The sequence below is a fragment of the Ictalurus furcatus genome, chromosome 28 (genome assembly GCF_023375685.1).
Source record: "Ictalurus furcatus strain D&B chromosome 28, Billie_1.0, whole genome shotgun sequence".
Lineage (NCBI taxonomy): Eukaryota > Metazoa > Chordata > Actinopteri > Siluriformes > Ictaluridae > Ictalurus > Ictalurus furcatus.
This window is the reverse complement of record NC_071282.1, coordinates 11513451-11540907: the sequence shown is the minus strand read 5'-3', so window position 1 is coordinate 11540907 and position 27457 is coordinate 11513451. Positions and strand designations below refer to the sequence as shown.

At 39.5% G+C, this 27457-nt stretch overlaps 1 protein-coding gene across 1 annotated transcript in view; it reads right to left on the bottom strand.

The window, feature by feature from the left end:
• The window catches only part of usp2b (ubiquitin specific peptidase 2b), a 55837-nt gene extending 30821 nt beyond the window's left edge, over positions 1-25016 (bottom strand). The window contains exons 1-2 of the mRNA XM_053618636.1: positions 24774-25016; positions 21802-22369 (exon numbers count right to left, since the gene is read on the bottom strand). Coding sequence (XP_053474611.1) covers positions 21802-22320 — 519 coding nt within the window. The 5' untranslated portion in view covers positions 22321-22369; positions 24774-25016. The remainder of the gene's footprint in view (positions 1-21801; positions 22370-24773) is intronic.
• Positions 25017-27457: the final 2441 nt, after the last annotated feature.

Genomic DNA, 27457 nt, shown 5'->3' with positions numbered 1-27457 from the left:
GTGCATGATGGGAACAGAACTGGGGAAGATATGATCGTGGCACATGTTAGAGACAGAACTGGGGAAGATGTGATCATGTGATCATGGCACACGTTAGCGACAGAACTGGGGAAGATGTAATCGTGGCACACGTTAGCGACAGAACTGGGGAACATGTGATCGTGGCACATGTTAGAGACAGAACTGGGGAAGATGTGATCATGTGATCGTGGCACACGTTAGCGACAGAACTGGGGAAGATGTGATCGTGGCACACGTTAGCGACAGAACTGGGGAAGATGTGATCGTGGCACATGTTAGAGACAGAACTGGGGAAGATGTGATCGTGGCACATGTTAGAGACAGAACTGGGGAAAATGTGATCGTGGCACATGTTAGAGACAGAACTGGGGAAGATGTAATCGTGGCACACGTTAGCGACAGAACTGGGGAACATGTGATCGTGGCACATGTTAGAGACAGAACTGGGGAAGATGTGATCATGTGATCATGGCACACGTTAGCGACAGAACTGGGGAAGATGTAATCGTGGCACACGTTAGCGACAGAACTGGGGAACATGTGATCGTGGCACATGTTAGAGACAGAACTGGGGAAGATGTGATCATGTGATCGTGGCACACGTTAGCGACAGAACTGGGGAAGATGTGATCGTGGCACACGTTAGCGACAGAACTGGGGAAGATGTGATCGTGGCACATGTTAGAGACAGAACTGGGGAAGATGTGATCGTGGCACATGTTAGAGACAGAACTGGGGAAGATGTGATCATGTGATCGTGGCACATGTTAGAGACGGAACTGGGAAGATGTGATAGTGGTCAGGCTGCAGGAACAATATTCTATTGTGTGTATTTATGTACAAACAGAACTGCTCCTATTGCTTATTTAGAGAAATTTGAATTATGAAATATGACCAAATATGACACTGAGAACTTGTTCTAAGGTTTTAACATGACGTTGTGGTTATTACAGAGATTATAGAGAACAGTGTGTTAGAAAAATAGTGAGGGCGAGAGAGGGACAGAGAGTGAAACAGGCTGTCCTTTTAACGTCAGTCTTATAAAAACAAACACGTTCTGACTCAGAAATAGCAAGACACAGTGGTGTCTGAGGTTAAAGTTTTGTGCTAGGAAATGAATAGTTGTCAATTTAAATCCATAGTGTTGAGATTTAAAGTGAGATCCATTGTTCCGTTCCAGTGTTGGGTTCTTGAAAAAGGCCCTTAATCCTCATCTGGTCAACTGTGCTTAAATAAAAGTGTCTGAAAAAATGTAAATTAAGTAGTCCTGCCTGTGATGAACCATGGGGATGTGTCATCAATTACATCATGTCCAAATTTGCTATAATTTCCGCCCTGTCTGCCCTTATCCTAAAACCACTTCTACAGAATGTACACGAACACTGTTTGTGACAACAACCGGAGTGACTAGCATCACCAAAAATAGGGGTTACAAAACAGGAAAACAAATCCTCAGTGTTGTGTATATTCTTCCATTCATTGTGGCATCTTTACTACTGCATGTCAAATAAGGTATTATCCTGACAGTTAACCCAAAAATACATGGAATGATGAGAAATTTCCTGGTCTGCCATTATTTCTGAAAAAATGCAAAGATTACTAGATGCAAAATGGTAATGTGAGTTACGCTTCTGAGGAACTGATTGAAGGCAGTCAGCACCAGAAAATTGAAACGTGATCAAATGATTGTATTTAAGAAAACTAGCCCACAAACACCAGTTGTAAAAAAGTTTTATCGGGGCAAATGCGCTCATATAGTGGAAAATGCTGTCGACTTGAGAGAAAAACAGAGTGAGAAGAACAGCATGGTCCTTCTATCCCTTGCTATGCTGCATGCTAAACATATCTCTACTTGAGAGGTCCCAATTATTTGGCACACAATGGCCGAATCACAACAATATATTACAGAGTTGTCAAAGACATACAGACACTTTCACAGTGGTATTATTTATTTAACTGAAATGTATAGTAATATTAAACTTGGTATCCAAGTTAAATATTAAATCTGTATATGTAGCCAGTGATGTTGCAATAAGAATGCAAGGCTATCACATTCAGAGACTATTTTGCTGACTACAGTCATTCACAAAGTGCAGATCTACATTTATTTAAACAAGTTATTTCAAAGACATCTGCTCCACATACTTTGTGTATCAGTCGATTATTCAAAAAATGAAAAGAACGTCAAGATGCCCCCTCAGGGTGTTTTTGCCTTTAATGAACTTAAAGGAAATGTGTGCTCAAAGGTTGTTTCTTAAATCATCTGGTACTCATAAGCAGACCAGGGCTTTTGTATTTTCTCCAGTATGTAACACACCTGACCCTGAAGGGTTCACATCTGACCAGCTAATGTAGCGAGAATTAGGAAAGCTTGAAACTGTACCTGGTGGTGAATCCCCAAAACTGGAGTTGAGAAACACTGGTATACAGTTGGGTACATAAGTATTTGGACAGTGACACAATTGTTGTCATTTTGCCTCTGTACACCACAATAATGGATGTGAAATAAAGCAATCAAGATGTGATTGAAGTATAGATTTTCAGCTTTAATTCAAGACGTTTAACAAAAAAATATTGTACTAACTGTTTATGAATTACAGAAGTTTTTACATAGTCCCATTTTCACAGGCCAAAAGTAATTGGACAATTGTCTGACAAGCAGTTTTAAAAGCCCAAGTTTGTCACCTGATCTCAACCCAAGTGAGCATGCTTTTCACTTATTGAACATAAAACTGATGGCAAAAAAGACTCACAAACAAGCAGCAACTGAAGGCAGTTGAAGTTAAGGCCTAGCAAAGTATGTCAAGGGAAGAAACTCAGCATTTGGTGAAGTCCATGGGTTCCAGACGTCAGGCAGTAATTGACTGCAAAGGGTTTGTATCTAAGTATTAAAAATATTCCTTGCATTTATAATTATGTTAGTTTGTCCAATTTCATTTGAGCCTGTGAAAATGTAGGGACTATGAAAAATGGCTGTCATTCCTAAACGGTTAGTGCAATATTTTAGTTAAACCCCTTGAATTAAAGCTGAAAGCCTACACATCAATCACATCTTGATTGCTTCATTCCAAATCATTTGCGGTCCAAATACTTACGGACCCGATTATATAGCACTGTTGGTAAAAGAGCACCAGAGTGATGATTTTGACTGACAGAAGGATTCTCAGCAATGTCAGGAAAGGACCAGCAAACAAAACAGATAATGATAGTAATTAAAGAAAAGTGAATTTGATTTCACTTTTATGAGGGAAATAATGTAGTATCTAAAAAATCTATGGCATATGATAGGTCAGTAAAAAGGAGCCATGTTGTTTCAATTTCTGCATGAATTAGAAGCTAATAAGTCATATTGCAATGTTTGATAGTTATTTCTAGGAGCCAAGGCATGTCATCTAAAATTGGCAAAAGCAATTTGAGCATCGTAATTATTGAAGTACAGCAAACCTAGTCAATGATGGAAGCATCATTATATTGTTATTAGGAAACACTGCTGCATTCTAGAACGAACACCATTTTGTCAGATTATGAAGCATATGATTTTAAGAGTCCGTGTAAAATATCATTCATGGAAGCCTACTAAGGTCCAAATGCAATATTCAATGACCTTGAGTTAGACCTGTAAATGTTCTTAAAGATCAGCCAAGCTGATGATAAGACTGACATTGCGATAATGATTAGATTAGTATCCGCCCAGCAACATGCCATGCACACGTGCTATGTGCCTATGCAGTGCTGCCACGCAGAACACACAGGCGTCTGTAAAACTGGTATTTGAACTTTAGTAGATGTACAGTATGAATGGTATGGTAGGAATGCACAGCGTGGTGAATACCACAAACTCCTCATCACAAGATCTGTCAGCCGCCTGACCACCTTGTCAGCTTATTCAATCTTAGGCAATCAGAGCCAACCAAAAGTCACCATGGCTCATATTTGTAAAAGAGAAATCATAAGACTAGCTTCACATCAGCACCAGAGGCTGCCTTCTAGAAATATCAGAGCAAATCTCTGGCAGTGACATAGCAGAGACCTACTGACTTAAGGCTCTTTGCTCTAACGGCTTGCCTAATGGACCAGAAGCAGGATGGAGTGATGGAGAATGAAGCCTGTAGCGTGAACTGTTCCAGCAAAGGCCTCTGAGAGGCTGAGATGTGTTGATGCTACAGGAGTCACATGCATGCCATTATCAATAGTGCAGTTGTATTTTAAGATCAAGTGAGGCTGAAAAATATATATTTTGGGGCAGCAAAGCTACAGGGGGAACTCGTTATCATTAATGTTACAAGCAATAGGCTGCTTGAAGAATGCACCTCGGCTGCACTTTGGAGCAAATATATATGATGCGTATCACAATATATAATTTAGCTAACAATCTGTCTGCAAAACAGTAGTAAAATAAACCATAAAAAACATTAAACTGAGTTTGATGATACTTTTCTTTAATGCCTACACAGACAAATGAAAATTAAGTTTAAAAAAAAGTCAAATCAACAGCATCCATTCAGTACCATTTACTTTGTAATGATTAAAAATGTAAAAAAAAAGAAAAGAAAAATACACCACCATACCAATGATATCTCTGAAAAGTGTATCACGTAACCATCTTTCATGATATCGATATTATATCAATATATTGTCCAGCCCACTTAATTAACTTGAGTATTTCTTAGCCTATTTAAGTCCAAGGGTACAGAATATCCTTGTATTTCTATGTGTGTATACTAGGCATGAGATAGAATATCGTCTCAAACATTGCGATACAAAATACTGGCGAGCCGATTTTGCTGCTCATATTGTGTATAGTGATTATATTGTGTATTGAGTATTGTGAATTAATATTCATTGAGCACTACCTCTACATGCACACTTGCTGACAGCACCAGAGGTAGTCGCATACCGAGCATGAAGTTTGCGAATAGAAACCTGACTGCGTCGAAACATGCTTACTTACTCTGACAGTACTTAACAGTGTAGCTAAACAGAAGGAAGCTTAAGGCACAAAAAAAATGATTTTGGAGGAAAGAGATCTATAAAAATTATAATAAAATTTGCACTCATGCATTCAAGATGGATGTCACACAGCAGTAGGAGCGGTGATGACACAAATGTGTTATTTAATCATTTAAAGCACAATCTACCATCAAACAATCTCTCCATTTTAATTTTAATTACATTTGTTTACATAGCTAAAATAACATGTTAATAATAGGGGGTAACAATACTTTTTTCTTTAATAGTAAAGTGTATTGATATTGCAGTGGTTGCTCTCCAGACATTCCTGATCCACCCTGATGCTCCACTTCTGCTTGGAGCTTTTTTCACCTGAAAATCACTTACTGAATTTAGGAAGGACCCACATGGACAGCCTAAAGATCACCATGAGATTACTGTGGATGGTACCACATAGAAGCCATAAGGATGGCTGTGGATGTTCTTCCTTGGACAGCCTTAGCACGGCAATTGCTAAGGTCAGTTTGCACTCAAGTCTCCATCACTGAACAGTTAATAGCTTTAGTTTGATACAATAGTCTTTAAGTTAAAACTATAATGAATTCATAAAGGACTCTGATGCTCATACTCATAAGTTGCTCATAAGATCATAAGATTATAAGCACTATCCAGTGTCACCCATATAAGGATGGGTTCTCTTTTGAGTCTGGTTCATCTCTAGGTTTCTTCCTCATGTTTCAGGGAGTTTTTCCTTGCCGCTGTTGCCACTCATATCATTCTCTCCTCATATTGCTATTCTGAATCAGTCATCCAGTCACTTCTCTCCATGGAAGCCAATCAGGTGCTTATTCATTTTATTCTTATCCTGAAACTGGACTACTGTAACTTATTCCTGGCAGGTCTTTCCATTGTCTATCTGACAACTGATCCAGCATAAATTGTCTCAAAATCTTTCCCTTGGCTTTCTAGAGCTCTCTGCATTTAAAACAAGAACGGACATTTGTTAAATGCTGTAATGTAAATGTCAACCTATCACTTCAAAAGACCACTCACTCATTCAATTTGAACTAATCCGCAATTCTGCTAAAACCGCTTTAACATGAACCTTCACTATTCTTTTTTCTAAGATGTTATATCAGCTCTTGAAAAATGCACCCCCCTTAAACCTTATAAATTTAGAGCCGCTCCAACAAGACACCGCAGTCTGTAAAGTTTTACGGCCCTACCTTCCTCCAATCAGCTTTAGGTTTGTAAAGTTTATGGCTGATATAAGCCTGTAATAAAGTCTGCTGACATGATTAGGTTGAACTAGAGAAGTGCTGAGACAGGACTATTGCATCTTAATGTATTAATCTGTATTCCACTTTCAGACCTTTGAGATGTAGCTTAATTCATAAATGAAGAGTTCATTGCTTTGTAATAATAATTCTTCATAGATAAGTGTCTTCAGCTAACCCGAGATGTCTGAGGCTCATCTATCTATAAAAACTTCAATGGGCTAAAGTCGTTCTTAAATCATGACTAATTGAGTGGATTGGTGATGACAGGGCAAGGTGTATGAAAACTAGCCCTTCCCTTATATAATTCACAGTGACACCTTCAGTTGTCATTAAACACTTGAAGATTTATGTAGTTAGTACACATACCACTATTAGCATTTAAGACTTTGACAGGGAATCACTTCTGGAGTGACAAAATGTCTTTGGAATGCAGATGAGAGAGGGTGTTTTCTAGGAATTACGACCTGACGCAAATCAATGGAAGGGCCAGCCCACAGCTTCAGTTCAGTATGTAAATTGTGCTAATGAGCATACTGACACACATGCAGAATATCAATCCTGACTCATGAGTTAGCTCAGTTATGACGAATGGGGCATAGCACATGCACTCCGCAAACATTCTCCTAAGATTCTTCATCTCCATGAGATAATTGCCGACAATAATAGTAATAATCTACATTTTTACTGTTACTAATAGCAACCAAACATGAAACCATAACCCTTCAGATGAGTCAGTTCATCTGAGGTGTCTTCTTATCAGGGGCTCCACCCTTATGAATCTAGTTGAGGTTTGTGCTGTAAACATTGCTGTGGAAACGTTTGAAATGTCTCAAGTCTTAGTCCTTTTTAACTTCAGAATTCCTGAAGTTTCCATGCTTCCAGTGACCTGTCCAAGCACTGTGTCTGTGTATTATAACCAACTGTGTAATAACAAAAACATACAGGCTTAGGATTCCCTTGTACATTTTGTACTTCCAGATGACAAATGAGTCACTTGCCTAGGCTGTTCCTAGAAACAATATTTGCACACATAGCATATGGAACTGTAAGACGGGATTAGATATGGGCTACAATTTTTAAAAACTATTTATAATATGACTTACTGCTTTGTTTGTAGCACTTCAGAGACTTCAACCCTTGTATTCACCATTGCTTTCTCTCTGTGTGGTAGACCTCATGTGTCTGTGTTTAACTATGGATCTTTATTTTTTTTTTCTGCTCAACTGATGGAAATTCAGCCTGGGAGCATGCATATCACTGTCTGATCCCTTATAAGCTGGATGCTTGAATTGGATTCGGTCACACTTTTCATAGTACATAAAATGATATGTAGTATTCCCTCACTATTGCTGCATCCCAATTCACTAATTTGATAAGAATTACTGTGTCCCAAGTCATAGTATGTTGAAATGAATATCCCAAAAGGTACCTGGCTACTATTTCTGGTGTGGATCCGTGGACACTTTTTTTTCAGCTACTACTGCCCTCAACTACTGCCGTCCTATCACCATCCTCCGGTTTTGTGACGGTTTGCTTTGCCAAATTTGCTTTGCCAACCTGCAAACATGGCGGACGAGTGTAACGCATTTCGAGAGGTTTAAATGAACTGTGGAAAAATAAATCAAGGGAATGGTCATATAAAAGATATAGTATACATTATATAAGGAATAATGAATGAGGAGGAGTTTGTTTACGGTGACAGTGTGCATAACTAGGCAACAAAGATCTCTTCCGTTACATGACGTGCTAATATGTGTTAGTATGCATACTCTTTTGTTACACACTCAAAAGTATTTACTTTATCTTCACAAAATGTGCACACACTTAGCACATAGTATAAGTAGGCAAATTGAGATGCAGCATATTTGTGTCACAGACAGTTAACAGGCTCCTTCAGTTCGATTTTTTTTCTTCCAGAAGTTATATATTTCCATAAAGCTGCTTTGTGACATTGTCCATTGTTAAATGTGCTAGACAAATAAAATATAATTAAACTGAATTTCAACTGAAAATTTACTGAAGAATCTCTGTAAAGCTGAAACATATAAAGAAAAGGTTGAAAATGTCTATATTCAATAGACATTCAGCAGTACCGTTATTTAAGAGTTTGCTATAAAGACAAGTGAACATTTTGTAGTTACTACTAGTTACTGTAGTAACTACTAAAATTTACATACATGAACCATCCAATCAAAAACAGTCCTTTTCTGTTCATAGTCTATAGGCCTCTTTCACTAATCACTATTTCACAGTCACTGGCCACAAGACCACAATGAGCAAGAGCAATGAGCAACAAACAGTAAGTAAACTAAAATTCGAGCAACACCCATACAGATAAGTATAGTCTATTGCTCATACAAAAAAAGGCCTTAGACTACATAAGGAAAACCAGGAGAATTATAAATGCACACAGCAATGTTACGTCATACGGGTTTGACGGCATATGGATGTTGATGAAATTAAAATAAATGCAGGACTGCGGATGCTATTATACACTTTTTCCTCATTCTGATGTTTGTTGTGAACAATAACTGAAGCTCTTGACCTGTATCACGTTTCAAGATTGAGGCAGAAGCAATCGCAGATATATAACGTTTATTAAATAAACAAACAACAAATCTAAGACACTTGGCAAAAATACTGCTGCAAGAAACAAAACACAGGAATGTGGAACACGGTAGTCTAGGACAAACGAAAGACAGAAACAGTGCAGACAATGGCTATATATATACACACACACACACACACACACACACACACACACACACACACACACACACACACACACACACACACACGTGTGCTCGTTAACAAACGTGAATCAGGTGCAGGTGGTCATGTGACATGTAGTGGAGTGGATGATGGGAACTGAAGTTCAGCGTTTCCTTGATATATGACAGGACTTCCCCCCCCAAGGGCACTTCTCCCTGAGTGCCCAAACATGCACTCCCTCCATCTGGCGGTCCTGGCCCCCTGGGCAAAATTTCCCCAGAAGACTGAGCGGCCTCCACAGCAGAGCAAAAAAAAAAAAGCGCAACGTCCCTAGCGGGGCTGGAGTTCAGAGTGCTGTCCTCAGTGAGCCTGGAGCTCAGAGCGACGTCTGCATGGCAGGATAGCGGGACAACTTCCTCCACAGGACAGGAGCGGGGAGCGATGTTCTCCGCGAGGCCCGAGGGAAGCTCAAAGACTTCCGCGAGGCCATAGAGGGGAGCGAGGTTGTCCACAAGGCCAGGGAGAGGAGTGAGGTTCTCCGCGAGGCCAGAGGGAGGAACGATGCTCTCCACGGAGCATGAGGGGGGAACGATGTCCTCCGTGGAGCAGGAAGGGGGAGTGATATACTGCGCGCAGCAAAGAACATGGAGGCAGAGCGGCGTCCTCCGCAAAGCAGGATGGCAGAGAGACGACCTCAGCCGAGCAGGATGGCAGAGCGACAACCTCAGCCAAGCAGGTATGCGGAGTGAGGTCCTTAGTCGAGTAGGTAGGCAGAGCAACTTCCTCAGCCAAGCAGGAAGGCAGAGCGATGTCCTCAGCGGAGCAGGCAAACAGAGCGCCGTACTCAGCGGTGCAGGAAAGCGGAGAGACGTCCTCGGCGGGGCAGGAACGCAGAGCGACGTCCTCAGCTGACCCGAAAAGCTGAGTGGCATCCTCAGACGAGCAGGGAGGCTGACCTTCATTCTCTGCTAACTCTGTTTGCTGAGCTAGATCCATTCTGGGGGAGGGAGGGTGGGAGATGGTACTAGCCCCGACCACAGACTCCCACATGTACCCGGACTCCTCCTCCTGTTGGCGTGGCGTGGCATAGTCCTCTGTGAACATAGGAGGTAAGTTGAAGCCCGGGTAATTCCTGGCGAACTGCTGCTTGCGTAGCGCAGCTTGTTGATCCTCCGCCTCTTGGCGTAGCGTAGCGAAGTAGTCCACGAACGTTGGGAGCATCCTGACTCCCCAGTTCTCCATCCTGGTGATCTGCTGCTCCCGATTGTAGGTCTTTCGTTCTGTCACGTTTCAAGATTGAGGCGGAAGCAATCGCAGATATATAACGTTTATTAAATAAACAAACAACAAAACTAAGACACTTGGCAAAAATACTGTGGCAAGAAACAAAACACAGGAACATGGAACACAGTAGTCTAGGACAAATGAAAGACAGAGAAACAGTGCAGACAATGGCTATATATACACAAGTGTGCTCATTAACAAAGGTGAATCAGGTGCAGGTGGTCATGTGACATGTAGTGCAGTGCAGTGGCTGATGGGAACTGAAGTCCAGCGTTTCCTTGATATATGACAACCTGTATCTGCATCATTTTATGCATTGTGCTGATTGGATGAATGGCTGATTGGATAACTGCATAAAAGGCCCATACTTGCTATATTCACATATACAGTACAATTTACACGATACGTATTTCACCTAGTGCTCTAAAGACACACACGATTTCTGCTTTATTTTGGTGTCATAAAATGACTACATACTAAGTCTAAGTATGATTGTGGTTATCCTAACTGTCAACTATAGAAATCCTAGCGAACCTGGTCAGAATGTGTTCCTGATGTTATATAATACTGCACATTTCATCACAGTAAAAAAAAAAAAAAACAATGAGATGGACTGCAAAGTGGATGCCGTGCTAACAAGTAGAATAAACAATGTGTTCACTGATGATACTCATTAGCGAGAGCGGCCCCAAGCAAACTTGCAATCATGGAACTTTCTGGAACTTTAAGCCCAGTCTTTGCCTTAACATAACTACTTCTACGTTGGATTTCTCAATAATTTGACATTGAATTGAAATATGGTGAGTGGGAAAAGAAGCTCTTGCTATTTTTTTAGGAGCTAACCAGAACATCTGAGCATTACCACTTACCTCTGAGATCGCTGAAGTTTTTTCTTCTATTAAATGCCACTGTAACTGTGCTAGCAATGTCCCCCCTGTGACAATAGTGTGGTACACAATCGCTACAGTAACTTCTCACAAGAATAATGAAAATACAGCACCAACCAACAAGTTAGCACCAGAATCGCTAAACACATAAAAAATAATAGATTCAAAATAAACATATTTAAGTGCTCTTCCAAGCTTTTGAAGCCTTTGGAAATTTGCACATGAACTCTAAAGTTGCAGGGTGCCTTATACAGAACACCTCGCATAATCCATGGGTCATGTTGCAGACCCTGCTGCTTGACTTCTGGCCAGAATAAACACCCAGGTCAGACCAGTGACCTGATTCCAGATTTATTTCCACATGGCTGCAGAACACAATCTCCCCAAAATCAACACTTAAACTGCGGGCCAAATCCACAGTTGCTTTGTCTGCAAGTTTCAAGAGCGCAGTTAAAAGCCATACTAAGCTAAAAGAGTGGTAGAATTTTGCATCAGTGTCATGAAATATCACCCTATAATATTTCAAACTACAGTGCCCTCCACTAATATTGGCAACCTTAGTAAATATGAGCAAAGAAGGCAAAAAAAATATTTTTTACTCAAAAAATTCACAAAAATACTCTGCTCCCATGGATATCAAACAATTGCAAAAACCAACACAGGTTTATCAGAAATATCTTTGTTAAATATTGGTGTGTGACAATTATTGACACCCCTATGAATTCATATGATAAAAATATACTTAAAATATATTCCCTTTCACAATATTTTACTTTTTTTTTTAGTACACCTGGGTGACTAGGAACAGGAAATAGTTCAACCATGACTTCCTGTTTCACAGGGATATAAATATCAGTTAACACTCATTCATAACTATGGGTAAGACCAAGGAATATAGCTGTGATGTGTAGCAAAAGGTTATTGAGCTTCACAAAATGGGAAGTAGCTATTAGAATATAGCAAAAGCATGGAAAATGCCTATTTCCACTATCAGGGCAATAAATAAGAAGTTCCAGTCAACTGGAAATGATATGAATCAACCTGGAATTGGATGCGTGTCTATATTGTGTGAATGCACTGTGAAGAGGACAGTTCAAGCGGCCAAAAAATCTCCAAGGATCACAGCTGGAGAATTGGAGAAGTTAGTTTTGTCTTGGGGTCAGAAAATCTCCAAAACTACAATCCGAAGTCACCTACATCACCACAAGTTGTTTGGAAGAGTTTCAAGAAAAAAAAGCCTCTACTCGCATTCAAAAACAAACTAAAGTGTCTTCAGTTTCCCAGACACTACTGGAACTTCAAATGGAATTGGGTGCTATGGTCAGATAAACACCAGATCTGGTTTTGGCACACAGAGAGAGAGGTAGCTATATGGAAAAAGGCCGGCACTACCTTCATCCCTATATGCTAGTCTACCAATCAAGACAGGCAGCAAAAGTCTAGGCTCTTTGTCCATTGGATATATATGAATTGTCACTCACCTGTAGTGAAACCAATTAATGTCACTGTTTAAAAGTGGGTCCCACCCTCTGACTGTATGAAGAGATGAACAAAATGCAAAAATGCAATTTTTTATGCTGCTGACTTACTTCAGGTCAATGACTTATGATGGTGCCGAAACAAACACATCCTTCAGGGGCTGCTAAGCAAAAGGCTAAACCGGCATGCAAAGAAAGTGCACCTCATGATTCAAGTGTGTGAGTTGTCATCATCTATTTGGAGTGATTGTAATGTATTCTAAAAATTAACTGGCCTTGTTCTGTCGATCAGTCATTTCGGGATGGATCATTTGGCGGTTTATTCTGAATTCAAAAGAGCGGGAGCGCATTCGACGCATTGAGACTGCCAGACACTTTGAATTGCATGTACAGTGACGTTACTTGGGGAGCTGACTATCAAAATACTAAAGTAAAAGTAAAGAAGTCTGTAGAAGTCAATGAGCAAACACACTAGAGCATTTTTTACTGTTTCAAAAAAAAAGTACCTCAACTGTCTGTATATCTTTGAAATTCCACTGATGTGTTTATATTCCTGCTCTAACATAATACTTCATTTTAGTTTTCAAAACATAAATACCGTTGTATTTATAAAAAAAAAAAAAAAATAGCATACAATTTTATGAAGAAAGGAACTATTCTTTCTGCTTAGTAGATCATCTCTTTCACTTCCACTAGCAGTTGATTTGTGTATATAGCGCACATTTAAGGTATTGTACTTCAATACATAATATGACTCAATAGGAGGGGGAAATCCTGTCCATACCCAGCTAGGAAAAAAATGATAAAGGTACTGATGTTTATTTACTGAAGTGGTGTCCAGGGAGTGTTCATCTGTAATTATTTGTTGGCAATGTAATGTTGTCTTGTATATTTTTTCTTTTCATTTTACTATATACAGTAGGCAAAACTGTTCTTTATCCCAAATAGTGGGAGGGAAAGGTGGAGGGGAGAAGGAGAGCATGGGTCCTCCGACATAAATTTTGCCTAGAGCCTCCGAATGTCTAGAACTGGCCCTGTGCCCATGGATAAATATGGTGGTGGCTCTTTAATGTTTTGGGGCTGTTTTTCTGCCAGAGGACCTGGACAGTTTATTATGATACATGGCATCATAGACTCTATCAAATATCAACATTAAATGAAAACCTGACTGCCTCTGCCAGAAAGCTGAAAATGGGCCGTGGTTGGATCTTCCAGCAGGACAGTGATCCAAAACATACATCAAAATCAACACAAAAATGGTTTACTGAACACAAAATCAAAGTCCTGCCATGGCCATCCCAGTGTCCTGACTTGGAACCCATAGAAAACCTGTGTGGTGAACTGAAGAGGAGAGTCCACCAGCGTGGACCTCGAAATGTGAGGGATCTGGAGAGATTCTGTATGGAGGAATGGTCTCAGATCCCTTGCCATGTATTCTCCAACCTCATCAGGCATCATAGGAGAAGACTCAGAGCTGTTATCTTTGCAAAGGGAAGTAGCACAAAGTATTGAATGAAATAATAAAAGGGTGCCAATAATTTTTGCACACTTATACAAAGATTATTTGTTGAGATAAACCTGTGTTTTATTTGCAGTGTTTTGATATCCATGAGAGCAGAGTATTTTTGTGAATTTTTTTAAGCAAAAGATCAAAAGGTTCAAAAATATTAGTGGAGAGCACTGTATATAAATTAAAATATAGTATATTATTCTCTTATACAACCTTTGACAAGCCACATGGAAGCACCATAGCAATGTAAAAGTTCTTAATGCCTCAACAGACTGTTGATAGATAGCTCAAGTATTGCTCAACATCAACATTAAGCACTTTAAATGCATTAGGTAGTGATAAAATTGGTTACAAGGAGTTCAGTCTGTGTTATCACTAACTAGTATGGCTAATGTGTCAATTATTCTTTGATAAGGCTACAATAATGCATAGTATATGATAGTGAACGCCCCCGTTCAAATTGTGTACGAATGCACAAAATGTAGAAAACGGTAAAATCTATTGTTCTGGGACATTCGATTAGAGCCTGTGATGTTGACCGAGTCTTGTTTATGGCAGACTCAGCTGGACACTGCTCCTGGCACTGAACCGTGCTGAAAATGGCCAGGCCTGGCACTGTACAATAATTTCTTGCAATGTCTATAAAAGACGTAGTATCTCTGCCCAATTCAAGCTGCTTGCATGGAAGCTAATAGCACTGGATTTATTCTGTTAATTAAATGAATGATCATTTGTTTTGTAAGACAATCTATATCAGGTATACTTGCGCATACATTTTAAATGTACACTCTATTAGGTCTATTTACATGCATTATATAAATATATAGCAATACCATGCTGTATTTTCCTCTTATCTGTTTAGGTATAATTATTAAGTTCGTACAGCAATGTGTTATTACTTCCAAGAGAGGTATTACATTTGGTAGCAGCATCAGTAAACAAAGACTGCCCTCTAGTGAAGCCAGGGCCGTGATGTGCACCAACACAAAACATGTTCCTTTATTGTATCATCTGAGTAAAATGTATTCGAGTGCTCAAGGTAGTTCAAGTTCAAGAGATTTCTACTGATTTTCTGGTCTTTTGTGAACACACTGTACATACTGAAACAGTACTGAACATAACTGAAGCATACCGTTTGACAGATGTTTCTGGAATGCACTGAACCTACTGGAACAGAACTGAACATCACTGAAGCGTGCCGTTTGACAGATGTTTCTGGAATGCACTGAACCTACTGGAACAGAACTGAACATTACTGAAGCGTGCAGTTTGACAGATGTTTCTGGAATGCACTGAACCTACTGGAACAGAACTGAACGTTACTGAAGCGTGCAGTTTGACAGATGTTTCTGGAATGCACTGAACCTACTGGAACAGAACTGAACGCTACTGAAGCGTGCCGTTTGACAGATGTTTCTGGAATGCACTGAACCTACTGGAACAGAACTGAACGTTACTGAAGCGTGCCGTTTGACAGATGTTTCTGGAATGCACTGAACCTACTGGAACAGAACTGAACGTTACTGAAGCGTGCCGTTTGACAGATGTTTCTGGAATGCACTGAACCTACTGGAACAGAACTGAACATTACTGAAGCGTGCCGTTTGACAGATGTTTCTGGAATGCACTGAACCTACTGGAACAGAACTGAACATTACTGAAGCGTGCAGTTTGACAAATGTTTCTGGAATGCACTGAACCATCTGGAACAGAACTGAACATTACTGAACATTGGCATTTTGAGTATTTTTCCAGGAACCACTGGGAAAAAAAAACATAGTGGTTCTGCCAAGTTTGGGCGACTAGTGGAAAATGGTCACTGCTTTGGAGTTGCTTTAACAAACATGTTATTCATTTAGAAGCACTGCTGCTCAAAAGGACTTTCTATATATTTTCATTCTTTTGTTTTCTTAATTAAAATAAAAAAACAGAACAACAATTAAAACTCACATACTACATACTGTTTCCATTCACTGTGCAAAATGTGAGACTATACCACATAGCTCTACCTTGCTATATTTTTCTCCAGATCTCTTACCTGATTAGCTAATAATGCTATGAAAATCCCATTGCACATGTATCACTATACATTCATTCATTCACCTTTAGTAACCGTTTTATAATGGTCAGGGTCATACCTGATATGGAGCCTATCCCACGAGTACTGGGAGGAAGATGGGAGTTCATCGCAGGACACCATGCATACACAATCACATACTCAGTCACACTTATGGGCAGTTTAGTACACCTAATCTACTTCCTGGCATGTTTTTGGACAGTGGTAGGAAACCAAACACTTGCACACATGTAGAGAAAACATGCAAAGAAACCCTGCACACACACACACACACGCACACACGCACACACACGCACACACACGCACACACACGCACACACACGCACACACACGCACACACACGCACGCACACACACACACACACACAGTACTCCAAGCTTAGAACTGAACTGGAGACTGGAGTTGTGAGTTGGCAATGCTATCCAGTACACCACTGTACCACCCATGTGTAGTACAACAAATTTATACTTACAGAAGCCCAAACCTACATTCAGTGTCTACCTTAATAGGTACACCTGTATATCTGCACATTTATCCGGTTATCCAATCAGCCAATCATGTGGCAGCAGCACAATGCATAAAATCAAGAGCTTCAGTTAATGTTCACATCAAACATCAGAATGGGGAAAAAGTGTGATCTCTGTGACTTTAACTGTGGCATGGTTGTTGGTGCCAGATTCCGAGATCTTGCAGACCCTCCACAGACAGGATGTTTTTTATCGCACCATTCTGTGTAAACTCTAGAGACTGTTGTGTGTATAAATTCCCAGGAGATCAGGAGTCTCTGAAATACTCAAACCAACAACCATGCCCACGGATAAAGTCACAGAGATTACACTTTTTCCTCATCCTGATGTTTGTTGTGAACAATAACTGAAGGTCTTGACCTGTATCTGCATCATTTTGTGCATTGTGCTGCTGCCACATGATTGGCTGATTGGATAACTGCATAAATGAGCAGGTGTTGCCATTAAAGTAGATGATGACTGTAATGTCTTAGAAAATATTCACATTGATTCCATGTCACAAAACCAACATAAATGTTAATATTTACCTTAACATCAACAACATCAACAATACAATATCCATATTTAGTAAAGTGTGACACAAAAGTTTAACTTCAGTTGCAGGATACATTCATGTTCAATCAGTCAAGAAGACAGGATAATGTAAATTTTAGAATTTTAGAATGACCGCTATCATGAAGAAGCACAAAAGGGGAGAAAAAAGCATACAGACATCTTTACTAATTACATGCCATGATTTTGTCTTTTAAGTGATACACTGTTGAGCCAGCCTGTGGGCATAGGTAGGTATTATGTTTTCCTGCCGTGACATGTATTCCCCTTTCAAGAGAACATACTCATAAAACCTAGCAGGGAATACAACTGCTCTTTAACCCTATGAATGTTTGTAAATAATTTTAATGAGTAGGACAAAGTAATGATTGTACTACTATATGTTGATTAGTTCAGTGGTTTTCAAAGTGGAGGCCACCAGGGGGCGCCCAGGGGGCCTCAACAATTTGGTGTGGCCATCCCTCCCACTAGTATGTTTTCTCTTTCTCACTCTCAGACAACCACACACACACACACACACACACACACACACACACACACACACACACAATCAATTCCTAATGTAATGTAATGTAAAGATTTAAGATGTAATTATTAATTATTAATAAAAAAAGGGGGATATATTCAGAAGTCTGTATTTTTAACGTGTTTTAAAGACATCTTGCAAAAGGGGGGCCTTGGTCAAATGTTAATGCCATTTGGGGGGCCTTGCCCTAGAAGAGTTTGGGAACCCCTGACCTAGTCTGTTATAAATATCTTCCAGTTATGTAACTGTAAAAGCAGTTAAACAAGTTCACCAAGATGTACAAATTGGCCGATGTTACTATATAAGGATATACATTAAGCTGGGAACATTTGATAATTTTTCAGTATCAGTTTTGGTCAGAAATATATTTTTATTGTCAGCAAAACATTCAGGTGTGCCAAGAAAATATTTAGCAAAATTATGAAGGTTAAAAAAAAAAAAAAAAAAAAAGGATTTACTCTAAATTCCAGTTGACCAATGGACATTTAAAGTGTGTGTCTGCTTTTGAAAATGTGAGGAGAAAAATGTGCCAAAATTCAGAAAACATCCAGAAAATATATATATTTTTAATAAATCAGCAAAATTCACAAAGAATTGCATTTAAAAAAAAAAAAAAAAAAAAAAAAAAAACAGGAAAATGATGAGAATGATTTTATTTATCTCTTAATATTTGTAACACATATGTATGGAATTTGATACTTATTTTACTTGCAGATCTTTCTATTTTCTATTTGCAGAATTTTTGTTCAAACCTTTTGGCACAATCTGAACTTCATAGGATTCAACAGGATTCACAACTCATAAAAATGAGCGTCCTCTAGTGATCAGTTTGTAGCATTACAAACCTTACTGACAGTGCAACAAAATCAGAATTGTGCACAAAAATGTCTCTATCAGCACAATAAAATGTACCCCGGTGTGCCACTATAATTGCACATCAACAAATACTAGTTTTTATGTCCGAGTTTGCATATACATGTTTGTGCATGCATGTACAGTATTGAGCTTCTTATTAAAAGGTAGAAGGAAGGGCTCTGGGTGTTAATTAGAGTTTAACCCCAAGTGTGCTTGCACGAAAGTGTGACCTGCGAGTGTGAAACGAGTTGCAAGTCTAAGCTTGCTTATAATTTCTTATAGCTGTCTGAAGCCAAATTATCTTAAAGCTCTTAATCAACAAGTCTTTGAAATAAAGGGGAAAGAAACTATATGCACAAACTGGAGCTGAAGTGGCATGTTATGTAACATTAAGTTATAGAATATAAAGTAAATTATAAAGTAAACTGCATTTTAAAAGCAGTTGCTTTGTGTGGCGCCCACTACAAAGTGAGTGCTGTCTTTTCACAGCGTGTCGTGTTTTTTTTGTTTTGTTTTGTTTTGTTTTTTTAACATCAATGAACAAGGTATTTTAAGAGGCATAGTGATACTAGGGCTTTCACAGCAGTTAGAAATGTGTACAAGAAAAAATGCTCTGTAAATATTTCTGTGGCATCAATATTTACGTTTAATACTGCCTCTGCCAGGAAGTAAGGTTTTAGACTATAGATTGATCTTTCAACAACATAATGACCCAAAATATAAATCCAAATCATAGTCTGCTTTGCGACTTAAAGAAATGACTGCCACGGTCTACAACACCCAACACACACAATCTCTCGGTGTGTCTTAATCAGCTCCCTAGTTCAGTAATCCAAGCACTGATCAGGGAGTCGGCCATTTTGAGGGTTGTCTCAATTGCAAAATCTTTCCAGTGCACTGGAATGTTCACTCCCTAAAAAAAAATCCCACAATGCACCGCAAAAACTGGAGAGCACCAATGCTAGCTATGTTCCCTTACTGGAAATGACATCATATTTTTTGAAGCCTTTCAGCTCGAAAAAAAATGGCGGACGAACTCTTAGCCAACATCGTCTCTCCTATGATTACTTAGATTAGCGATTTTTTTTTACTTTAGTTGATGTTCTATATACAGTTTGCTTAAGATTTACAGTTGCAGTCGGAAGTTTACATACACTCATCATGGACATGAATGTCATGGCAATATTGGGCTTTCAATAATTCCTTTGAACTATTCTTTTTCTGGGGCAGAATGATTGCACAACATACATCTTTAATAATAATTTTAAAAATAAAGAATTTGGTTGACAAGTTTTAATTAATTTGGGGTTTTCTGTAATCAACACCGGACCAAAATTATACATACAGGGTCAAAAATATACATACAAACACTTAGATTATTAATTCAGTGGTGCTGAAAGTTTCAAAATGTCCTTTAATTTACCAAGACCAAGGCCTCTTAATTTCCTGTTAGTGAATGATTGACTACAGTTGACAGCTTCTCTGTGCCAACATAAAAAGGGTTTGTTTGACAGCACTCATTGGATTGACAAACACATAGTACTATGGGAAAGCCCAAGAAGCACAGTGCAGATCTGAAAAAGAGGATGGTGAGTGTATGTAAACTTCCGACTGCAACTGTAAGTGTCTTTACTGATTAAATAAAAAAAAAATCCACTAGCTAGCTTACAATCCTACTTGAAGTACCACGACAGAAAGGTGTGTGATTACACTAACAAATTTATATGACCTACAACTTAAATATTTGAATGTTTTTAATTTTTGGTCACGTTTTACAACACAAGTACGTAGTCATGTCATCAGAAATTGAGTTATCAGTGTCCCAATGTGTAGTGAGCCAGTGTCCTTACCAGTGTATACAATAAACCCATACTCATGTATGCAATATACTGATTCACGACCTAGGGAGCCCTCTGTCACATTCTCAATCACCATCTTACTGATCACACACACCTGGACTTAATCACACTGCATAAATACCCACACAAACCAACAGCTCTCTGTAAAGTATCAGCTCAGTGCATCCTTGCCTGACATTACCAAGCCTTATATCCTGTGTGTTATTCTGGCTTCTGGTTTTTGATTCTCATGCCTTGCCTGATTTAGTCGGTTAGTGCATCACCTGACCCTTGCCTGTTTTGTGCCTACGATCTTGCTTAACATTTAGGATTTGCTTTTCAAATAAACAATTCTAATGGTTTTAAATATTCTGACTGCCACCTGACAATATAAAGCTGAAATGTTCTGCGTGGGGGAGTTTCCCAAAAATCCACCTACAAGTGTCTCTGACACTGTAACACATTGCAGGAAGAAGCTCAGCACTAAAGAGTAGATGCTTCACAATATGTGTTCTTATGCGGTCCTGCATCCTTGTGTACTCGTTCTACGTCATCATCCACAGCTGAAGTTCAATTCCAGTACTCATGAATGCAAGTACCGAGGACGAATGAAATTACCAGGAGGTCTTGATATCAAGGATGCATCGGATGCAGACTTGAGCGCACCGAACTCACTTGAAGTCCCAGAAGTCATTGCGGCAAAACAATGGCAGGTAATGGAAGCCTGACACATGACTGTAAGTTTTATTTAAACTATGTTAGCTTCCATCCTGAGGTAACAGTAAACTTGTTAGCTTAGTTTTTAGTTAACGTGATATAAAATACAATAAGAAATAATGTTAAATAAATGTAAATAATAATGATGATGATAATGTAAATAATATTATGTTTGCCATTTTATGAACGTTGCAATGTTGAATTTATTGCCCATTCGGTGGTCCTGTCCCACTACCAGAAATGAGCTGGGTAATTCTCAGGACATGACACAAATTTTTCACTGCCATTCCAGAACACAAACCTTCTTTTTCACAAGCTGCTCCTGTGCAATTTGTGTGTTGTGGAAATGTCTTATGTTTGTACACTGTACAAAGCTATTATGTCTGGGTGTGTTTGTTTTGGTTTCTGTTGATGAGAGAGTATAGCATTTAGCAGAAAAGTCAGATGGGTGTGTGTGTGTGTGTGTGAGAGAGAGAGAGACAGCAAGAGAGAGAGAGAGAGAGAGAGAGAGAGAGAGAGTGAGAGAGAGAGAGTATATTAAAACTATTTAGGCTCATATGTGTAATTTTATATTTTCTAATTCTTACCTCGGAGCTCCAGTAGAATGGTCCTGAGCAGCTGCCAAATGCCCGACTGGTATTCTCCCCGAAAGAAACCGCCCTTAATGGTCCTTTCCCGCCCTCACTGTGCCCACACAGCTCCACCATTGCCAATTCCTGCGCCAGGTCCAACTGGTTCACCGAGCGGTGCCACCCCTGTGATGGTGATCGACGTCGTATCCCATTCGACCGTGGGATTTGACCTTTGGCCTGCATACGGCCTGAGCTCTCGCTGCGGAAAATTTCATGGGGGTTGGCACGGGGTACAGCTCGCCCTCGCTCGTTAGGGAGGGGGAGGGCTACTTGGGCTGGACATGAGTTGGGGAAAAAGTAGCGTGATGTGGAGGGCGAATATCTGGAGGGCTGAGGATGACCTTGAGAGATAAAAGTCTGGCTGTGGTCGTAGGAATTATAGGGACCATAAGGATCGTAGGGGTCATATGGCCGAAATGGGCTGAGTAGAGTGGAGCCGGTCGTGTATTTGGGAGATGAGAAAACTGGAGACATGATGAAAAGGTGGGTGGAGGGATTTAGCTGTGCAGCAGAGTGATCCAAACTGTAAGAATACAGCAAATACAGATAAGTGGATGTATTCATCTTTGCAGATATAACAAAACATATGCTATTCATTATGGTTACAACAGTTGACTATATTTTAAAAATTAAGATATGGACCTGAGGACCTATGGACCTTATCCTCTATGATATATATTCAGCTATATTATGAAATGCCCAGCAAAATGTTGTAAGTAGGAATTAGCTATTTTTAGTCATCAGCTAAGCAAGAGTCTGTGATTATGAATAGGTACATGTAAAATGATTCCTGATTTACTTAGACATCACATCAGATGGCTTCATTAGTACCTATTTACCTACTTAATTACTACCTCGTGCTAGATCATGAAGTTAACAAATGACAATTAAAATGTTTCCAAACCTTTCATCAGAATTTATGATTGTACATTAATACTGTACTGAAAAAAGTACCACATGTGTAATGTGCCTGTTCTCACTGGGCAGCATTTTAACTGGAAAAGAGCGTTATTTCTGTCTGCCATGTTTCTTCAATGGCCATGAATCGTCAGTGAGCAGAATTACCAGCATAACTTTGCTGCCAAGGGTTCATGCAATTCTGCAATGTTTTTCCAAAATAAGAAGCACTAGAAGACATCCGTCCTTATGCTGCTTTCTGAATGGGATAGCTATTAAGCCAGCATGTCAGGATGCCCACTAAGGCAGCCTCTTCCTGAACAGAAGACATTTTGAGCAGACTGTAGCCAGTACATATTTTACAGATTCGCAAATGTATTACAGAACTACAGAGAATGATGCAAGGCAGATGGTTTAAAGAAATGTTTCGATATCAATAAGAACAACAGAGACAGATATACAGAACTGCAGTCAGGGTGTGACAAATGAAAAGAAAAAAAGAAAAAAAAACTGTGTGAGTAAGATTTTCGACTTCTGAAGTCACCAGAAGAGCTTCAATGTGGTGAAGCATTGATTCTACAAGTCTCTGGAACTGTACTGGAGGAATGAACAATGCTCATTCATAAGATAGCCTAGTCCCTGATGATGGTTGTTTAGAGTGCTATCTAACACGACAATGCAAAATTTCCATAGCATTTTTTTTTTGCTGTTGTTAAACCATTCAATATGCCCACGAGGATGAGAGCATCATCGTCCTGGATGATAAGACCACTCCCAAATTTTTCATCATCGGATAAAAGTGATCAGTCAGAAGTACTATAAGGGGTCAGAGTGGGTACAAACCATATCAACTTCATTCCCAACACAGCATAACAGCCGCTGTTAATTCCTTTAATCTGTCACGTGTTTGTATACAGCAATTTGGAAATTAAAGTGAAATGCAGTACTTAAAGAGTTAATTGGATTTTTTTTTTATTTTTTTTTTTTACACAAAGTAGTTAGGAAGCTATTAAAATATTTCTAGACCTATTTCTTTTCTTCATTGGAATACAATATTCATGTAAATGCATTTAAGCCACTTACAGGAGAATTAATGATTTTATATTTATATTTATATATATATATATATATATATATATATATATGGCTAGGCTGATCGGAAGGTCAGGGGTTCAAGCTGCCACAGTTGGGTCCTTAACCCTCTCTGCTCCAGGAGTGCTGTATCATGGCTGACCCTGTGCTCTGACCCCAGCTTCCTGACATGCTGGGGTATGCGAAGGAAAGAATTTCACTGTGCTGTAATGTATATGTGATCAATAATGACTCATTATCATTATGTGTGCTCTTAAAAGGTGGGAAAAAAAAGTTTGAATCCATCAATGTCTGTGCTACAACTCTGAATCTCTCAATCTGCTTTGCTTATCACAGTCCCTTCAAAATGTATTAGAGGCAAAACTAAGGAATATAGAAATTGTTCGAAGTATCGGTTAATGTGTGCTTCTGAAATGAATCGTTTAAATGAATCACGTTGAAATGTGGTTCTCAAATGAATCACTTTGAAATGCGGTTCTCAAATGAATCACTTTGAAATGCGGTTCTCAAATGAATCACCAGAGTCTCTGTGGTCACCATATCAATATAGAAATAGTATGTAAGTATATGCGAGGAAGACAGGGTTGAAAGTTAAATTCCAGTTGAAAGAAAAGAGTAACAAAAACCGCACAAGATGTGAATATTTTCTGTAAAGATCACACGGTCGTTGTTGCTTAGTAAGCTCTGTCTGTACTGTACAGTCACAGAGGCTGGCGTTGCTATAAACACAACAAGGCTCGGAAGTTAGCTGACGCTCTCCAATTATTTCATTTCAGATTGTACACAATACTTGAGGACATTAAGGCGAGCTGATAATAACCCTAGCTGACCCTGACTATTGAGGAATAAAGCAGGTTGTATTACACGTTGTGGCCTACAAACTAATCCTGCCGCTTTCTCTTCCTCCTCTGCTCTATGCGTAACCCAATGATTCTTACCAGCAGAGCTCGGGTTCATCTCTCTGTCCTCCGCCAAAATGGATCCGTTCCTGATGAATTCCTGCAGAAACGTCAGTGCGCTGTCTGCTCGGTGTTACACAGCCGTCAGTACCGTTACAGAAGCGTGTGTTAATGAGAGAGCAGAAAAAGCTGCTGGGTTTAGCTGTAGTCAAGGCACCGCCCCCAAGCTGTCGCCATGGCGACGTGGATGACAAACGCGGAAATGAACAGACTAATGAGTTTTATCGAAACACTCGAGTGGCCAGTTTATTAGCTGTAGCAGCTTCGTACCTTTACTTATCGACTATTTTATACTGTATATTTACCCTTTTTGTTCAGGTTCTAGGAGTACACTCCCTTACTGTAGCCCATCCATTGTTAATCTGGAGAGGGACATGCATAGGACCACTACTGATCACATATTGTTTGGACGGTGGACCTTTCTGAGCACAGCAATGACACTGGCATGGGCGAGAGAGAGAGAGAGAGAGAGAGAGAGAGAGAGAGAGAGATTGACTGATTGATTGATTGATTGATTGCGCAAATGTGTCAGCAGTGTAGTGGTGGATCGGGGTAAGGCTTTGGGCTACTGAGTAGTTTATACCCCAGTACCACCAAACTCCCACAGTTGAGTCCTCAAACAAGGCCCTTAAGCCTCAACTGTTTAAATGCATCCTCTCTCAATTGTATGTCATCAGCCAAATAAGCAATTTACTAATGTGTAAGCAAGGTGTAGCAAAATAAACCATGCAACATCACGGGTGGCTGAAAATAGTCAGTACCTTAACCAAACTGTCAAACCAACAGCACTGTTGTGGTCAGAAAACCCTGATGAAGGCATAGACAACCATTTAGTTCATTTATTCATTCATTTTAAGTTACGGCTTTATCCTGATCAGGGTGGTGGTGGATCCGGGGTGTATGGCGGGAACACTGGGCATGAGGCAGGAATACACATTGGATGTGATGCCAGTTCACTGCAGGAGGAATATCCGAGGATACCAGACAATCCAAAGGGAATCCATGTGGACACAGGGAGTACATGTAGCTACAGAAACTCCACACAGACAGTGACACAAGATCAGGATGAAACTGCGGACCATTGAGCTGTGAGATCGCCAAGCAGAGAGGTGTGCCTAGCCCATCTATTGCTGAAACATAAATTTTCAGCTCCCTCTGAACAGAGAGGGACTACGATAGGATCACCAGTGATCAGATATAATTTGGATGGTGGACCATTCTAAGCACAGCAGTGGCACTGACATGGTAGTTGTACCTGTGTGTGTGTGTGTGTGTGTGTGTGTGTGAGACACTGGTGCAAGTATATCAGGTGGGGAGAGTAAACCCTTCAGTGTCACTGTTGGATTAAAAATATAAAACCAACAGCAATGCTGTAGTCATTAAATTGACAACAATGATGAAGGTATAGAGGACCATTAATAGTGTGTACTGAAAAAAAGGTGAGCCATAGTATCTAACTGTAAACTCACAATGTACTGTAGGTGTGTCTGTAGTCAGTAAGTGCATACAGTGCAGTGTTTAAAAACCCCAGCAACGCCGCTGTGTGAATACAAAGGAAAGAAACACCCTCAAGCATTCATGAGAAGAAATACACACATTGATAGAGATAGAGTTGCACTTTTGGCATGCAAACCGTCTGACTAACTAAACACCCCGAAATAGAATCAAAGTGGGCTGAATGATGTAAAGCGCTTGCTTTATTCTCAAAGAAACGTGTGATCCTAAAATTGTCCTACAATAACAGTGACATCCTCAATAAAGGAGGGTGCAGACATTTTCATTTATCAGTAATCTGGAGTTCATTTTAGTGTCCATGCATCTGATCCCAATCCTTTCTCTGCTGTTCCATCTGCTGAAGTGTTTTAATAAGTCAAGGCTAATTTGCATGTGCATATAACTTTCACCCACTGCGGTAACCTAATAAATGGTGAGTTTTCTCAAACTATTCAGCATCACAGTACAAGATAATAGTACACGTTCATTAAAAAATGGTCAGTATGTACAGGTTTAATGACTAACCCTGTAAAAACACGTCTACTTGAGGACAAATGAAATACTTGTGTTGGTTTTGTAACATATTTCCTCTCCTCCATGGGGTGCGATTTTATTTCATAATAGAGTCATGGGTATACCATACCAAGTAATATGAACGGGTCTTAATCATCTAGTACTCATCAGTGATATTTTCAATACTTCATACATAAATACTTTTCCAGCAGTGATTAATCTGAAAAATACTTCAATATGGCAAAAAGGGAAATTAAATAATTGACAAAGTTGAGAACTTGAATAGGGAGAAATTCTTAAAAAAAAAAAAAAAAAAAAAAAATCAAATATAAATATGTGGCACTGAGAGTTTTAACCACTCATTGCAACATAATCTCCCACAAAGTGGTCTACTAATGTACTAATCTGCATCTCACTAATCTCTCTATGCTAATCTGTGTATTTAGTAGCTGAGCATCTATATCTAATAAATTGAGATGGATTTTTTCTTTTCTGGGGGGCTGCGTGTGTTTGCTAATGCCAAGATTTTTTTGAACAAGGGTTTTCGAATCTATTTTACACACGCTGGTTTGCTTTTCAAGTGTCCATGCAGCAGAATGAGGAGTGTTTAATCACAGTTCTTTGCAGTGTGTGGTTGAAACATGCACTCCTCCTCT